The sequence below is a fragment of the Chiloscyllium punctatum genome, chromosome 10 (genome assembly GCF_047496795.1).
Source record: "Chiloscyllium punctatum isolate Juve2018m chromosome 10, sChiPun1.3, whole genome shotgun sequence".
NCBI lineage: Eukaryota > Metazoa > Chordata > Chondrichthyes > Orectolobiformes > Hemiscylliidae > Chiloscyllium > Chiloscyllium punctatum.
This window is the reverse complement of record NC_092748.1, coordinates 113,286,536-113,305,468: the sequence shown is the minus strand read 5'-3', so window position 1 is coordinate 113,305,468 and position 18,933 is coordinate 113,286,536. Positions and strand designations below refer to the sequence as shown.

The 18,933-nt window shown below is 41.3% G+C and overlaps 1 protein-coding gene across 1 annotated transcript in view; it reads left to right on the top strand.

The window, feature by feature from the left end:
- The window catches only part of cfap65 (cilia and flagella associated protein 65), a 171,051-nt gene that overhangs the window by 137,531 nt on the left and 14,587 nt on the right, over nt 1–18,933 (top strand). Inside the window, exons 30-32 of the mRNA XM_072579951.1 lie at nt 493–642; nt 3,366–4,055; nt 5,764–5,898. Coding sequence (XP_072436052.1) covers nt 493–642; nt 3,366–4,055; nt 5,764–5,898 — 975 coding nt within the window. The remainder of the gene's footprint in view (nt 1–492; nt 643–3,365; nt 4,056–5,763; nt 5,899–18,933) is intronic.

Here is an 18,933-nt window from a genome sequence, read left to right as displayed (position 1 = left end):
TATCTGATCAAGATCCCATTTTACTCCGAGCTAACCTTACATATCCAGTTATTAGATCTGTGCCCACAGGGATTGAATTTTCCTGCCATAAGATTATAAGGCACATGCAGCAAGAGGCCATTTGGTCCATCCATTCCAATCTGCTATTCAATGAAACAGTGATCATTCTCACCTCCATTAATATTCCCATAACCCTTGATTCCTTGGATTATTAGACATCTGTATATCTCAGCTTTGAATACAATGACCCAGCGTCGACTGTCCTGTGTGGTAAAGAATTCCACAGATTAGCCACCCTCTTGAGAAAATGATCCTCCTAATATCTTAAATGGACTACCCCTTACTCTGAGATTGTGCCCTAGGCTCCTCCATAAGAGGAAACCATCTCATCATCCAGGATCACCAAATTGCTGAATAGATGCTAAAGAAGACAAATTGGATGGTTCTTTTGCAATAATAACAGTGACATTGCATTGCTTTCTCATTTGGTAGAAACCTTATATCAGAACCACTCTCGACATCACAACTTGAAAACAACAGGGAAACATGTGGAAAATCGGATAATAATTCAGCTGATTGCCTCTTGACTGCCTCAAAAGAAGACTTGAAGCTGGTGACTGACATCCTGTCAACAGTTGTGAGGTAATTATGACTGCTTTAATGACATAGACTTTGAGGCTGAGTTTCCATTGAACTATACGATTGAGCCCCTTTCCCCTCTGTCCTGTCTTCCAAGGATTTTCATCGATTGGTGTTGTCTAATTACTAGAGCAATCGTCTCCATAAAAACTCTCAAATGCACAATTGCTATTTTGGGCCACAGTTTCTAGAGAACTGTTCCTATAAATTCTCTATTTTGTCAGCAAAGTCTTCATCAGAAAAATGGCAGGACTAAAAAATGTGCCATCCCCAGAAAACATATGGAATGGAGTTAATCTCCATGTTCAAAATCTGCCTTATCCCTTCCCTGCCAACCTGCAGAATTATTTTTTGAAAGGAGGTGGGATTGGAGTTGGTCTTATTTTTAATCTTCTATATCAGGTTTATCTTTGCTCGGTCTTGATTTTCAGGCTTACGGAAACTGATAGTTAAAAGTTATCAGGGAATAATAGGTGTTTTTACGTCACTGCTTGTGGTCTTGGAGAATTAAGGCCTGCTCCTTCTGACCCCCAAAGCTAAACTGCCCTTACTTAATCCTACCAGAACCAAGGAGCACTGCTTCTCACACTAGAAATTCGGCATGTCTACAACGACTCTTACCAATCCTTCTAAATGTACCACAGAAAGCATCCTATATAAATGCATCACAAGATGGTTTGGCAACTGCTCTTCCTAACACCACAGAGAGTTGTGATCTCAGCCCAATCCATAACGCAAACTAACCTTCTATCCGTTGACTCAATCTATAATTCCCACTGCCTTGGGAAAGCAACCAACATAATCAAAGACCCCTCCCACCCTGCTCTCTTCCACCCTCTTACATCGGGCAGAAGATGTAAAAGTTTGAATACATGTATGAGCAGCTTCCCCACTGTTATCAGTCTTTTGAACAGACATCTTGAACGTTAATTCTGATCTCTCCCTCCCTCTGATCCACAGGAGGTGTCTCTCAGTTCCATGATCGATCAATAAACACTAGCAATTCAGTCTGGTTCTGTAACATTTCACATTTTATTCAGACTCGGCTGGGCACAGGTTTTCCAGTAACACAGAGGTTAACCACTTCTGTTTTCCTCAGAGAAACTGCGCACCTGGCTTAAAACAAAGGCATTTTAATAATTTTCTGAAAGAGAGGTACAGGCCATAATCATAGATAACATTCAAACATTTACCAATCAATTTTAATGAAATGGTTTTATTGACATCAACTTAGCCCAGTGATATTTCCTGGGAACCAACTTTGTTTTCCAACATCCAAGTACTCCTATCTCACGAACCTAGTCTCTGCACCTGCACTTGAAGGTCAGTTAGGATGGCCAGTAATGTCTTATCTAGTCTAGCTATTTCCATGCTGTAAAGGAAGCATTGTCTGCTAATCTCTGTAGAGACAGACTGTGGTTAAGTCAATCATGCAGCTTTAGCAGGGTTAAAAGCCATTTTATGCAGCTTTAAGCAGAATTGTCAATTTGCAGCGTAGAAGCCATTTTGTCATGTTATTTGCATTAAGAAGCCATTTTATTGCTGTCTATGTTAGTAAGAGCATGTATTAAATGGTTGTTCCTGACAACAACTAGTTACTTCAGCCTGTATTCAGATTTCAGATCCTCACCTCTCTGCACCTTCTCTGTGGCTGTAACACTGTATTCTGCACTCTGTTTTGCTATCCTGAATGCACTTTGTACGGTACAATCTGCCTGTATAGCACACAAAACAACAGTTTTCATGGTATCTCGCTACATGTGACAACAAGAAAACCAAACAATTGTTCATACTCTTGCTAACTGAATTGTAGGTTGATGTGTGGTCCCTTCTGGAGCAGTGCTGGCCCAACAGGGATTCAAAGCTGTCATTTGGGCTGGACTCCCATCTGAAAAATTGCTTGGAAAGAAAAAGACACAAGTTAAGAGCAACAAATATCCAGATTTCCTGACCAGTATTCCTCAAGTGCTCACAAAGTTCATCCCAGTAAATATCAGGAGCATTAGATGAGATGTCACTGCAATGGATTGGTGTAGATTGTCCAGCAACTTCTGCTGATTCATAACTTATAGTGGCTGAATAGTTCTCATGTTGATAATAGTAGCACTCCTTGTTAATCTCCAAATTCTGCCTTCCATCAACTTCAGGTCATCCAAAGATTTGCTGCCTGTATCTTATCTTGTAGCAAGTCCCATTTTACTTAACTCTGGTGCTTGCTGACCTGGTCAAGTAATTTCTATTTGCTCCTGGTCAAGTAATGTCTTAATTTCAAAATGTTCACTTCTTTTCAATTCCATTCCTAGTTTCACTGCTGTTTGTCTCTGTATATTTCCTCAGTCCCCAAACCCTCCAAAACATCCTTGCTTATCTAATTCTGAATTTGGCCACTCCTTCAGCTGCTTGAGCATTAAGCTCTGCAATTCTGTCCCTAAATCTCTCTCCCTTTTTATCCTTCTTGAGGAGAGTCCTTGTCAGGTTGTCTCATCTAATAGTTCCTTGTGTATTGTGGTGTCAAAGTTTGACTTATTATCCTTCTGTGAAGGACTTTGAGACATTTTATTATGTTAAAGGTACTGTATAAATATAAGTTGTTCATAAATCATTAACTATTGACACTCCAAACATCAACCAGCGAAACCATCAGTTTATCCTGTATGTTTATTATATTATGCAACTTCTAAGGGCTAATTAAAACCTGTTGATGTTTTTGTTTGGTTTTATCCAAGGTGTCTGCTGGAAGACATTCACTTTCAGCGTGTACTAGTTGAAGGAACTGCCGAACCCATCCCCTATTACAGACAGTTCTGGAGTGAGGAAGGTGAAGAGTTGGCCATGAAGAACATCGAACTTGCAAAAGCTAAGGATGCAGATGCTTCTCACATTCATGAATCCAACAATATTCAACCCGTAGAAACCAAAAACGAGCAGATCTCATCTGTACCAGTGGCTGCTGGTGCTGGTTTTGAACAGGAGCCAGACAGTTCTCAGGCAGCAGATGCTGAAATGGATTTGACACTGACTGTGACAAAGCACAGAGACTCTGTTCAGGATCAGGATGCGGACAACAGCCAGCGAATGGAAGGTGAAGGAGAGGAGAGCTCGACTCTAGCTGACAGCTCAGATGATGCTCTGAGCCAGGAACTGGAAAACACCCAACAGACCGAAACCGATGATGAGTTGGCCTCGAATATACCACGGAGTCTCGATGGCGTTCAGGGCCAGGAACTCAATGACATGCAACCAACAGAAGCCGAAGATGATGTGAACTCGATGATGTCAGCAGCTGCTGATGCAAATCAGAGTTTGGAGCAGGCTGGTAATGAAACAGAGGAAGACTGGCTGACCGAGGAAATGCAAGCGTCATTGAGTGCCATTCGCATGGAAGAGCAGCTTGCACGGAGGCGACGTCTGAAAAGGTGAGTAACACTGGAGAGGAGTAGCAATGTTTTACTTAATAGGTTAAGCCTTATCCTATTTCTGCAATCTTCTTCAACCTAATGACTTTGCTGATACTGTCAGATCTGCTGAATTTCTTCAGCATTTTCTCTCTTTGTTTGATAGTCTTGTGTGCTGTGGTCAGGACATAGCACTGCTGCTTTTCATTTAGAAGCACTATGTGTTCAGATCCTACTCCAGAGACCTGAGCAAAAACGTCCAGGACAGTCTGCTCTCTAAAAGGTTTTGTGACATTGTTTTGAAGACAGGCCATTCATAGAGTCCTGTTCAATATTTATCTCAATTATTGTTCTTAAAACAAACGTTATCTGGTTGTTATCACATCATTGTTTGTTGGGCATGCTGAGTCTGTAATGGCTGCCACACTTCCTCCATTATAACAACAATAATATAACTTCATTGGCTATTATGCTGTTTGGGATTTTGAAAGGTGCTTTATAACTTCTTTCTTTCTTCTTTCATCTCTCCAAAATCTTTTCCAATTCTGGCTACCTATAAGTACCTGATTTTGATGAGCAGCTCTGCCTTGTCCTGGCCACACTCTGTGCTGAAATTTTCTTCCTAAATCTTTCCACTTCTCAGTCTCTCTCTTCTCCTTAAAGATTCTCTTTAAACTTAACCACTTTGACCAAGCTGCAGGCCATGCTCCCTAAGATCTCCTCATATAGTTAGAATCATATAATTTTACAGTTCGAAAGAGGCCATTTGACCCATTGTGTTTGTACCAACTTGAAAGATCTATCCAGCTTGTCACTTTATTCAGCTCTATTTCTGTAACCCTCCAACTTCATCACTTTCAAATATGTATCCTGCTGTCTCATGAAACCTCCTATGGAATCCACCTCCACCACTTTCCCAGGCAACTCGTTCCAAATCCTAACAACTTCTGAGTAAAGACGTTTCTCCTCCTTTCACTCCTAGCTCTCTTGCTGACAGTCTCAAAATTGTGACCTTGAGTTATTAACATACCAATTAGTGGAAATAGAATATTCTTCTTTACCCTGTCAAAATTGTTCATAATTTTGAACACCTCAATAAAGCCACCTCTTAATCTTCTCTGCTCCAAGGAGAATAAGCCCAATTTCTCTAACCTTTCCTTGTCTCTAAAATCCCTCATTCCTCTTGTCATTCTAGTAAATCTCCTTTGAACTCTCATCTGGGCTTAAACATCCTTCCTTAAGTAATGTGAACACAATAGTCCAAATGTGTTAAGTCTTGTTTGGTAAAGTTCCTGTGAGTCACCTCAGTATTTTTAAAACTTCAAAGGTGCCACCTATATGCAAGTTATTGTGGAAGACTGGATTGTCAGTGCGAACATGCTAAGTGATTATTTAAAATCGATATCTAGAATATGCAGGCATTTACTGTTCATCCTTTGTTGAGAAGTTGACTGCCTTCTTGAACTGCTTTAGTTCGAGGGGTGAAGATGTTCCCGCAGTGGTGTTAGATAGCAAGCTACAGGGTTTCGTTACAGTGAAATTAAAGGAAAGTTGGATGGTGTTCAGATTCGGGATTAACCTGGGAGACCAATAATGTAGCATTCTATTTTTGACTGACACAGATTCATATATTCACTGTACTTATTTTAATAGCAGCTTTTAGAATAATCTTTAACCAACTAATAACAATAAACTCTTATCCCTCTCACCCATCCTTATCTGTATCCAGACTCCCAGAGTTCTGTGATCTCTTGGAATCCATTCTGGAGAACACGCTGCAGAACATAATGATAGAAGCCAGCCGTGGGGAGGTTGTCCTTACAGCTCGACCCAGGGTAATCAGCCTGCCTCCTGTGACATCCAGGTAAAGTTCAAGGGTTGGGGGTGAAATGAGCATTTGGCGATTGCTTGACATTAGTGTGGTCATATGTGCGATTATCCCTATGCTACATGTTTGCCATGTTTCACTGGCACTCTGTTCCTCTGATGGAGCATCTGGTAAATACATTACAAATTATGGTATCCTTGATAGTGCCATTCAGGGGTTTTGTATTTGGAGTGCTGGTGCAGAAGATTTGGTGAGTATTCAAAGAAAGAAAATGAAAAGGAGTGACCGGACAGAGGTTCCTTTTGTTGAAGTTTAAGAAGAGGCATGAGGGAGGAGCTGGGTAGAATTGACTGGGAGATGAGCCTAGCAGGAAAGACAGTGGAACAGTAGTGGCAGGAGTTTCTGGGAGTAATTCATGAGATACAACAGAGATTCATCCCAAGGAAAAAGAAACAGGGAGGGTGAGGCAACCATGGCTGACTGGGGAAGTCAGGGATAGCGTAAAAGCAAGAGAAAGCATATAATGTAGCGAAAAGCAATGGGAGAGCAGAGGATTGGGAAGCTTACAAAGACCATCAGAGGCAACAAAAAAAGAAATAAGGAGTGATAAGATTAAATATGAGGGTAAGCTAGCAGTAATATAAAGGAAGGCTGTAAAGTTTTTTTAGATATATAAGGGGGCAAAAGTGGACATTGGACCGCTGGAAAATGATGCAGAAGAGATAGTAGTGGGAAACAAAGAAATGGCTGAGGAAATGAATAATTACTTCGCATCAGTCTTCACGATGGAAGACATGAGTAATATCCCAAAACTTCAAGAGAATGAGGGGGTAGTGCTGAATATGGTGGCCATCACCAAGGATAAGGTACTAGAAAAAGTGAATGGCCTGAAGGTGGATGAATCACCTGGACTGGATGGACTACATCTCAGGGTTCTAACAGAGATAGCTGAAGAGATAGTGGAGGCGTTAGTGATGATCCTTCAGGAATTGCTAGAATCAGGGAGGGTCCCAGAGGACTAGAAATTCGCTCACATGATGCCACCGTTTAAAGAGGGAGTAAGGCAAAAGACGGAAAATTACAGACTGATTAGCCTAAGCTCGATCTGAGTAAGATCCTGGAATCCATCGTGAAGGATGCAATTTCTGACTATTGAAAGTGTATGGTAAAATAGGGCAAAGTCAGCATGGTTTAATCAAGGGGTGGTATTGCCTAACAAATCTGCCAGAATTCTTTGAGGATGCGTGGGTTTCCTCCGTGTGCTCCGGTTTCCTCCCAGAGTCCAAAAAAAATGTGCCTGTTAGGTGAATTGGCCATGCTAAAATTGCCCGTAGTGTTAGGTGAAGGGATAAATGTAGGGGAATGGGTTGGGTGGGTTGCGCTTTGGCAGGTCGGTATGGACTTGTTGGGCTGAAGGGCTTGTTTCCACACTGTAAGTAATCTAATCTAATCTAATCAAAATAATGATCAGGTTAGACCAAGGAGAGCCAATGGATATTATCTACCTGGACTTCAAAATGGCCTTTGACAAAGTGCCGCACAGGAGGCTACTGAGTAAGATAAGGGCCTATGGTGTCAAAGGCAAGGTGCTGGCATGGATAGAAGCTTGGCTAAATGGCAGAAAGCAGACAGTGAGGATAAATGGATCCTTCTCAGGATGGTACAAGTGGTATTCCACAAGGCTCAGTGTAGTGACCACAACCTTTCACTTTATATATTAATGGGGCCATTCTGGCTATGTTTGCAGATGATACAAAGATAGGTAGAGGAACAGGTAGCATTGAGCAGGCAGGGAGGTGGCAGAAAGATTTGACAGGTTAGGAGAGTGGGCAAAGAAGTGGCAGGTTGAGTACAATGTGGGAAAGTGTGAGGTCATGCACTTTGGTAGGAAGAATAAAGGCATTGATTATTTTCTAAATGGAAGAAAATTCAAAGGTTTGAAGTGCAAAGAAACTTGGAAGTTCTAGTCCAGGATTCTCTCAAGGTAAACTTGCACGTTGAATCAGTAGTTAGGAACGTAAATGCAATAATGGCATTTATTTTGAGAGAACTTGAATATAAAAGCAGGGTTTTAAGGCTCTGGTCAGACCATATCTGGAGTATTATGTGCAGTCTTGGGCCCCATATCTTAGCAATGATGTACTGGTCGTGGAGCGTGTTCAGAAGAGGTTCATGAGACTAGTCCTAGGAATGAAAAGCTTAACATCTGAGGAATGTTTGAGCACTCTGGGTTTATACTTGATGGAGTTTAGAGGAATGAGAGGGGATCTAATTGAAACTTACAGAATACTGAATGGCCTGGACAGAGTAGAAGTGGGAAGATGTTTCCATTGATGGGAGAGACTAGGACCCGAGGGCACAGCCTTAGAGAAAAGGGAAAGCCCTTTAGAATGGAGATAAGGAGAAACCTCTTCAGCCAGAGGGTGGCGAATCTATGGAATTCACTGCCACAGAAGGCTGTGGTGGCCAGGTCATTGAGTATATTTAAGATTGATACAGGTAGGTTCTTGAGTATCGGGGGATCAAGGCTTATGGGAAGAAAGCAGGAGAATAGGGTTGAGAAACTTATCAGCTATGACTGAATGGCAGAGTAGACTCGATGGGCTGAATTCTCTAATTTCTGCTCCTGTGTCTTATGGTCTTAATGGGGTTCAATAGTGTACACCTCAAGAAGATATTTATGTTGAAGAGTCCTTAACCAGGGGTGATAAGTTTTGGTGGACAACAAGAATGCAATAAAAGGATTGCAGGAGAAACTTCCATGAGAAATGGTTAGAATACGGAATTTATATCATACAGAGTGACTTAAGCTGGACTAGCCCAGATGCATATCAGAGAAAACTAATGATGCACATGGGGTAAAGTGGGTTCTGCTGACATCTTTAGATGAGGAAGAATGGGAGGGCACTTGACTGTAGTATAAATACTGGCTTAGGTTAGTTGAGCTTTGTATCTGTGATGTATATTGAGTGTAATACTACATAACACAAGTATATTATGTACTCTTTCATTTGTTCATGGGGGGGGGGGTGAGCATTTCTGGAAAAGCCAGCATTCATTGCACATCTTAATTGCCTTGGAGAAGGTGATTGTGAGGTATCATCTTGAAACACAATGGTTGTGTAGCCACTGTGCTGTTCTGGAGGGAGCTCCAGGTCTTGGTCCAGTGACAGTAGGTTGATGTGTTTCTTGAAGGAGAACTGCAGGCATTGCTAAGAAAATCTGTTTTTTGAATTTGCCTTTTTGCCAAGGGTTGTGTTAATAGGATGTTATAATATTGAAATAGTTAGGTACTGCATGTGTTAAGTTTTCCAGAATAGTTAAGTTATTCTTTGTTCTTCTTCCTTTTGTTGTGTTTTAACTATAGTGTTTTAATAAGTTGTGTTTTGCTTAACATGAAGTGCAGTCGGTTCTGATATAACACCATGGTTTCGTGCAATCCCACATTATAAGAAAATTGTGCAATAGGTGACCATTTAAACTAATGGGGCCAGAATCGTGTTACAGCCAATACAGGTAAGGAGAGTTCACGTTCTAGAAATAATGGTCTAAATCCTTCAATTGTGTTAAAGCCTGTTCGCATTGAAGAAACACGTGTTACAGCAGAACCGACTGTAGTTTGACCAGTTGAATTGCACCTGGAACACGGCACTTTACATTTGCCTTTAAAATAAGAGAAATTTAGGGTCTAGGCCACCTTCTTAAAATATTTTGATGGGGTCTGGTCTGGTGGTAGTTTTGGGGTCTCTTGTCAAGAACTCTAATTCCAGGTTCGGGTAGGATTATTGGACTCAAAGGCAGTGAGTGGTAACTGTTAGTGTCTTGTTTCAGGTGTTGAGTTTGGTTAGTTTATGCAGGGTGTGTCTTGTTTAGTGATGGCTCTTGTAGTCACGAGGAGTTTCCTGGGGGTGGAAGACGTCACTTTGGAAGTTTTACAGAAAGTGAGCAAGGCGAAGCTTTTGGAATTGGCAGACAAGCTGGAGTTGGGGTTGCCCTTGACTTTGCAAAAAGGGCAGGTAATTGCAGCAATAGCTCAACATCTATAATTGCTGGAAATGCCATTAGAATGTTTGGAAATAGCTAGGATTTGTTTGCAAATGAAGCAACTTGAATTAGAGGCAAAAATAAACAATGAATGAATAGCAGAAGAAAAGCAGAAAGAGAGTGAGTTTGAATTTCAGGAGTTAACAATTAGAGAGAAAAGTCTACTAAAAAGGGCGGAGGTGAAGACAGAAGGAAAGCTTAGTGAGGAGGATAGTGATGACCAGCAAACCCATCACAGCCAAAAGCCTGATGGGGATCTGTTAAAATGTGTTCAAGCATTGCCTAAATTTGACAAGAAGGATGTTGAAGCCTTTCTCATTTCATTTGAGAAAGTGGCTAAACAACCACGTGGGAATTGTTGACCAGGCAATGTTGGTAGGTAGAGCTAATGAGATATTTGCATCACTATCAGAGGAGATAATTGGGGTGTATGAGGAGGTAAAGAAAGCCACTTTAGTGCTAGAAGTCTACAAGCAACATTTCAGGAACCTAAGGAGGGACCCTGGTCAAACGCACATTGAGTTACAAATAAAGTAATTTAGTTGTTGGATAAGGCATGGAAAATAGATCAAACATAGGGCATTCTTAGAGAGACAATTATTTTGGAGGAGTTCAAAATTTCAATTTTTGAAGTAGTGAAAACTCATGAGGAAGAGCAGAGAGTTAGAACTGCAAGATTAGCAGCAGAAATGGCAGATGATTATGAGTTGGTTCATAAATCAAAGCGTGACTTCTGACCTCAATTTTAGAAGAGTTACTCATTTTTTTTTTACTAGATTTGTACTACCCACTGAGATACAATCCGATCAAGAGTCAAATTTTACACCAAAATTATTTAAAGTAGTTATGGACAATTTGGTAATAGAACAATTCAAATCCATTGTGTACCATCCAGAATTGCAGAGAGCATTAGAAAATTGGCATCAAACTTTAAAGACCATGTCAAGGGCTTATAGTTAAGACTATTCAAAGGATTGGGATCACCAAATTCAATTTATACGTTTTGCAGTTAGAGATGTACCAAATGGATCTACCAAATTCAGTCCATTTCCGCTGAGATTAATGAATGAGAAATTGGTGAGTCAGAGTTCAGAGACACACATTTGGACTATGTGTCGAATTATAGGGAAAGATTAAATAGAATGGGTGAGTTGGCTAGACAGCATTTAAAAGTAGCCCAGCATATGATGAAACAGGAAGCAGACAAGAAATCAAAAATTCACAATTTTGCTAATGGAGATAAAACATTAGTGTTACTTCTAGTGATTAGTGAACTTTTAAAAGCAAAGTATAGTGGGCCTTATCAAATCAAAAGGAAATTGAGTGATAAGAACTATTTGACAAGAATGCCAGGTAGAAAGAAGGTTCTCAATGTATGTCATGTGGATATGCTCTAAAAGTGTTTTGCTAGGGAAGGAAAGCAAAAGGAGAATGTGTTACCGGTTACAACACAAAGTGAAATACCAAGTTCAGATGATTTTGAATTGGACTTTCCTTAAGTTAAATTGGTCAATGAGGAAGTTCTCAAAAATTGGGTTAAATTACTGAGTTACCTTCCAGACAAAAATCGGAATGACCTGAAAGAGTTATTACTATCACATGGGGAGATATGTGGGAATAAGCTGGGAAGTACTAATCTAATTATGCATGATGTAGATATAGGAAATGCTATTCCAATTAAGCAACATCCATATAGACTTAACCCTCTAAAGTTGGCACAGGTTCAAAAAGAGATTGAATGCATGCTCAAAGACAACATAATTGAAGTGAGTTCAGCAATAATGGTGCCAAAACTAGATGGTACCCAATGATTATGTGTGGATTATTGCAAATTAAATGCAGTTACAAAGTCTGATGCATATCCGATTCCACGTTTGAAAGACTGTGTTGAGAGAGTGGGACAAGCGACTTATATTTCTGAGTTGGACTTACTCAAAAGATATTGGCAGGTACCTTTATCTAAAAGAGTGAAGACAATTTTGGCTTGCATGATACCAAGTGGATGAAACCAATTTGGATGCTGCCTGAACTGCTGTGCTCTTCCAGCACCACTAATCCAGAAACCAATTTAATGTCCTGCCATCTGTAATGAAAAATGCATTGGCCACATTTCAAAGGCTAACCAATAAAATCCCTTCTGGATTACCAAGCTGTCTGCTGTGCATTGATGACCAGGTGATATTTAGTCACACATAACAGGAACGTTTGCAGCATCTACAGAATTGTTCAATCGACTTTGGAAGGCAGGCTTGGTGATAAACCTGGCTAAAAGTGAGTTCACAAAAGCCCAAGTCACATTTCTGGGCCACGTTATTGGACATGGACAGATGGCCCCACAGAATGTAAAAGGAAAGGTTATTGGGGAGTTTCCCATACCTTCAATGAGGGCAGTACTAACAATTCCTGAAATGGAGTTTTTTTTAAATCTCGTAATGAATTTTAGCTGTGTGGTTGCTCCACTGACTTAATGAAAAAGTGCAGAAATTTCAGTGGACGGCAGACTGTCAGAAGGCATTTGACAGCCTGAAAGCTGTGTTAACCACTACCCCAATATTAGCCACACCTAATTATGCAACGCCATTCAAGGTGGCTATCTATGTGGGTGTCAGTGCTGTGCTCTTACAAGAAGACAAGGAGAAGATGCAAAGCCCTATTGGGTATTGTTCGAGAAAATTGAATGATTGTCAACAGATATATCCCATGATTGAGAAGGAACTTTTGAAGTTGGTGTTGGCATTACATTTATATTAGCAGTAATGTGTGAGACAATTATATATATTGATCATAAGCTATTGATGCTTTTGGAGAAATTTAAGGGCAAAAATTTCAGACAGTTTAGATGGAGCTTATTATTGTAGCCATTCAATTTGAAATTATACATGTGGCAGGATGAGAGAATTTGATTGCCGACACGTTGTTGTGACTTTTATGAAAAAAGATGGAGGCGTTCGGTTGCAGGAATAAACAAACTGAAATAGACTGTAGTGAATGTTTGCATGTTTAGAGTCATGGTAATGTATATCTATTGTAGTGTACTAATAGAGTAAGACTAAGGGTTTTTAAAAATGAAGTCATCTTTGAATATTGATGGGTTCTTTTAAAGCAAGGAGATGTGACAATGCTGAGGCTATAAGAGAGTATTTTCTCCTGGTTTCTTTTAAGAAAGAGATTGAACGAGAGGTACTGAGCAGTCTGTGATAATGTAAGCAGCTTGAGAGGCCTTGGGTTTTTTTAAAAGTTGGAACAATAGAAGCAGCCTGAAAGGGTGTGGCCAGCTCTCAGACCAGGATTTCTTTTTTTTTTAAAAGGTCTTAGATTCAGTAGAAGCTACTGGAGTCTAAGTAGAATCTGTGTTTCCCCCTCTCTCGGTTACAACTAGAAGCTGGGGTTTCTCTTCCTCCTGTGGGTGTTGCACATGAGAAAATCTGTTTTCTGAATTTGCCTTTTTACTAGGTGGTGTGTTTATGGGATGTTATTACATTTGAACAGTTAATTAATAATAGTTACTATATCTATTATCCTGTTAAGTTTTCCAGTAGAGTTAAGTTATTCTAAGTTCTTCTTTCTTTTGTTGTATTTTTAACTACAGTGTTTGAATAAATTATGTTTTGCTTAATGTCAAGTAGTTTGACCAGTCGAATTGCATCTGGAACACAGCACTTCATAGGACATAGAACAATACAGCACAGTACAGGCCCTTTGGCCCTTGTTGTTGTGCTGGCCTTTTATCCTACACTAGGATCAGACTAAGCTACATACCTTTCATTGTACAATCTTCCATTTGCCTATCCAAGAGTTGCTTAAATGTCCCTAATGTCTCTGATTCTACTAACACTGCTGGTAGTGCATTCCAGACACTCACCACTCTATGTAAAGAACCTACCTCTGACATCTTCTCTAAACCTTCCTCTAGTTACCTTAAAATTATACCCCTTCATGATAGACATTTCCGCATTGAGAAGAGTCTCTGGCATTCACTCTATCTATGTCTCTCATCATCTTGCATACCTTTATCAAGTTACCTTTCATCCTTCTTTGGTCCAATGAGAAATGGCCTCGCTCCCTCAACCTTTCTTCATAGGACATGCTCTCCAGTCCATTCAGCATCCTGGCAAATATCGTCTGCCCCCTCTTCAAAGCTTCTACATCCTTCCCATAATGAGATGACCAGAACTGAACACAATATTCCAAGTGAGGTCTAACCACGACTTTAGCGAGCTACAGCATAACCAGCTTTTGAACTCAATTGCCCTGCTATTGAAAGCCTCCTTAACAATCCTATCAACCTGGGTGGCAACTTTGAGGGATCTATGGACATGGACCCCAAGATCCCTCTGTTCCTCCAATTTGCCAAGAATCCTACCTTTAAGCCTGTATTCTGCATTCAAATTTGACCTTCCAAAGTAAATTACTACACACTTGCAGGTTGAATGCCATCTGCCGCTTATCAGCCCAGTTCTGCATCCTGTCAATGTCTCATTGCAGCCTACAACAGCTCACCACACTATCCACAACTCCACTAACCTTCATGTCATTGGCAAACTTACCAACTTACCCTTCCACTTCCTCATCCAAGTCGTTTATAAAAATCACCAAAGAGCAAAAGTCCCAGAATCAATCCCTGCAGAACACCACTCGTCATCAAGTTCCAGGCAGAATATTTTCCATTTATCTCCACCCTCCATCTTCTAAGCGCCAGTCAATTCTGTATCCAGACAGACAGATTTCCCTGTATCCCATGCCTCCTTACTTTCTGACGAGGCCTACCTTGGGGAACCTTATCAAACGCCTTGCTAAAATCCATGTAAACCACATCAACTGCTCTACCTTCATCGTGTTTTGTCACATCCTCAAAGGATTCAATAAGCTATTTGAGGCATGACCTGCCACTCTCAAAGCCATGCTGACTTTCTCTAATCAAACAATGGTTTTCCAATCATAAATCCTGTCTTTTAGAATCCTCTCCAATACTTTGCTCACCGTTGACAGTAAGACTGACTGGTTTGTAATTCCCAGGATTATCCCTAGTCCCTTTCTTGAACAAGGGAATAACGTTTGCCACCCTCCAATCATTTGGCACTACTGTAGTGGACAATGAGGATGCAAAGATTATCAATAAAGGCTCAGCAATCTCTTCCCTCACTTTCTGTAGCAACCTAGGGTATATCCTGTCTGGCTTAGAGGATTTATCTATCCTTATGTTTTTCAAAACTTTCAGCATATCCTCCTCCTTAATATCAACCTGTTCTAACATATCAGTCTGTTTCATGCTGTCCTCAGCAACATCAAGGTCCCTCTCAGTAGTGAATACTGAAGCAAAATATTAATTAAGGGCCTCCCCTACCACCTCTGACTCCAGGCGCAAGTTTCCTCCTCTACCCCTGATTGGCTGTACCCTCTCTCTGGCTATCCTTTTGTTCCTCACATAAATGTAGAACGCCTTGGGGTTGTCCTTAATCCTACCCGCTAAAGCTTTAAGTCCATTCTTCAGTTCCTTCCTGGCTACCTTTTAACCCCCAAAAGCCGTGTCTGAATCTTGCCTCATCTACCTTAAGTAAGCTTCCTTCTTCCTTTTGACTTTGCATTTGCCTTTAAAATAAGAAAAAGTTAGGGTCTAGGCTACCTTCTTAAAATATTTTGAGGGGATCTGTCTTAGTCCATAACTTTACTGAGTGGCCTGAAGGTAAACTTGCAGGTCTTGCAGGTGATGGTGATCCAACTGTTCTGGATTCGTCTGATTGGGGAAACCTGATTAAATCTCCACAGAATGTTTTTTCCTTCAATCAAATCACCCCTTTTTTTGATCTCCAGTGACAGTAAGCCACGTTTATTCAGCCTGTCCTCATGAACCTTTCCAGGTATGCCCACCTTGAAGAAGTTGTGTTCTTCTCTCTGATGGGCTTTCCGTTTTAATCTTTTGGCTTATTCGCCTTCATTGTTTTCTGTCTCCTCTCCTGTGTTTGCTAAAACTCGTCTTTACAGCCACAACTCCTTTTTTATTGTCTTCAGCTCCACCTTCCCCCACATGGATTCCAGTTGCAGCTTCCTGTTTCGAATCTACCCAGCATTACAGGTATCTCTGAGGCATATAGCACTCCTCAGGCAGCCTTTCTTGAGCTCCACCCTCTGTGTCAAATGCGCCACATGAATACACACTCACACTGTCTCAGGCTGTCCTGGCCCAGGTTCCATTTCAATCTTCATCATTCTTTGGTTTAAGAGGAAACTTTTCCTTTCAGATGTTAGCTCCAAAACCCTCGGTAACAGATGCCCCTCTCTGGATTCCTTCCCTTGTTCCCTTCTCTCTGCCTCTATCCCTCCTCCTTGTTCACTTCATCTCATGCATTCAGTGTATCCCCCTGACCTGCCCCCTCTGATGCTGAGCAATCTGTGCTCAGCGAACAACTTAGTTTTAATCTTTATCCCTTGAAGTTCCCACCTTAAAGCATTTTAGGCATAAACTGATGTTGAACTCTTATGTCATTTTTGTCTTCATGCCCACTTCTCTGGACAGGAATCATAGAAGAAGAAGAAGAATCCCTACAGTATGGAAACAGGCCATTTGACCCAAGTCCACCCCAACCCTCCAAAGAATATCCTACCCAGACCCATTCCCCTACCCTACGTTACTCTACATTTCCCCAGACTAATGCACCTAACCTACACATCCCAGAACACTACGGGCAACTTAGCATGGCCAATTCACCTAAAACATAGAACATAGAACATTACAGCGCTGTACAGGCCCTTCGGCCCTCGATGTTGCGCCAACCAGTCATACCAATCTGAAGCCCATCTAACCTACACTATTCAATGTACATCCATATGCTTGTCCAATGACCACTTAAATGCACTTAAGGTTGGTGAATCTACTACCGTTGCAGGCAAAGCATTCCATACTCTTACTACTCTCTGAGTAAAGAAACTACCTCTGACATCTGTCCTACATCTATCACCCCTCAATTTAAAGCTATGCCCCCTTGTGCTCACTGTCACTATACTTGGAAAAAGGCTCTCCCTGTACACCCTATCTAACCCTCTGATTATTTTATATGTCTCTATTAAGTCACCTCTCAACCTTCTCTCTAACGAAAACAGCCTCAAGTCCCTCAGCCTTTCCTCATAAGACCTTCCCTCCATACCAGGCAACGTCCCAGTAAATCTCCTCTGCACCCTTTCCAAAGCTTCCACATCCTCCTTAGAATGCGGTGACCAGAACTGTATACAATACTCCAAGTGCGGCTGCACCAGAATTTTGTACAGCTGTAGCATAACCTCCTGGTTCTGGAACCCGATCCCTCTATTAATAAAACCTAAAGCACTATATGCCTTCTTAACAACCCTGTCAACCTGGGTGGCATTTTTCAAGGATCTGTGTACATGGACCCTGAGATCTCTATGCTCATCTACACTACCAAGAATCTTACCATTAGCCCATTACTTTGCATTCCGGTTACTCCGACCAAAGTGAATCATCTCACACTTGTCCGCATTAAGTTCCATTTGTCACCTCTCAGCCCAGCTCTGCAGCTTATCTGTGTCTCTCTGTAATCTGCAACATCCTTCGTCACTATCCACAACTCCACCGACCTTAGTGTCGTCTGCAAATTTATTAACCCACCCTTTTACGCCCTCATCCAGGTCGTTTATAAAAATGACGAACAGCAGTGGACCCAACACCGACCCTTGCGGTACACCACTAGTAACTGGATTCCAGGATGAACATTTCCCATCAACCACCACCCTCTGTCTTCTTTCAGCAAGCCAATTACTGATCCAAACTGCTATATCTCCCACAATCCCATTTGTCTGCATTTTGTACAATAGCCTACTGTGGGGAACCTTATCGAACGCCTTGCTGAAATCCATATGCACCACATCAACCGGTTTACTCTCATCTACCCGTTTGGTCACCTTCTCAAAGAACTCAATAAGGTTTGCGAGGCACAACCTACCCTTCACAAACCGGTGCTGACTATCCCTAATCATATTATTCTTTTCTAGATGATTATAAATCCTATCTCTTATAATCTTTTCCAACATTTTACCAATAACTGAAGTAAGGCTCACGGGTCTATAATTACCAGGGTTGTCTCTACTCCCCTTCTTGAACAGGGGAACCACATTTGCTATCCTCCAGTCTTCTGGCACTATTCCTGTAGACAATGACGATTTAAAGATCAATGCCAAAGGCTCGGCAATCTCCTCCCTGGCTTCCCAGAAGATCCTAGGATAAATCCCATCTGGCCCAGGGGACTTATCTATTTTCACACTCTGTAGGATTTCTAATACCTCTTCCTTATGAACCTCAGTCCCACCTAGTCTGTATCTCAGTATTCTCCTCAACAACATTGTTGTTTTCTAGAGTGAATACTGTCGAAAAATATTCATTTAGTGCTTCCCCTATCTCCTTTGACTCCACACACAACTTCCCACTACTATTCTTGATTGGCTCTAATCTTACTCTCATCATTCTTTTATTCCCTAAATACCTATAGAAAGCCTTAGGAGTTACCTTGATCCTATCCATCAACAACTTCCCATGTCTCCTCCTGACTCTTCTGAGCTCTCTTTAGGTTTTTCCTGGCTACCTTGTAACCCTCAAGCACCCTAACAGAGCCTACACATCTCATCCTAACATAAGCCTTCTTCTTCCTCTTGACCAGCGATTCCACTTCCTTCGTAAACCATGGTTCCCGCATTCTACAGCTTCCTTCCTGCCTGACAGGTACATACTTATCTCGGACACTCAGGAGCTTTTCCTTGAATGAGCTCCACATTTCTAATGTGCCCATCCCCTGCAGTTTCCTTCCCCATCCTATGCTTCCTAAATCTTGCCTAATCACATCGTAATTGCCTTTCTCCCAGCTGTAACTCTTACCCAGTGGTATACACCTATCCCTTTCTATCACTAAAGTAAACATAACAGAATTGTGATCACTATCACCAAAGTGCTCACCTACTTCCAACACCTGGCAGGGCTCATTACCCAGTACCAAATCTAATGTGGCTTTGCCCCTTGTTAGC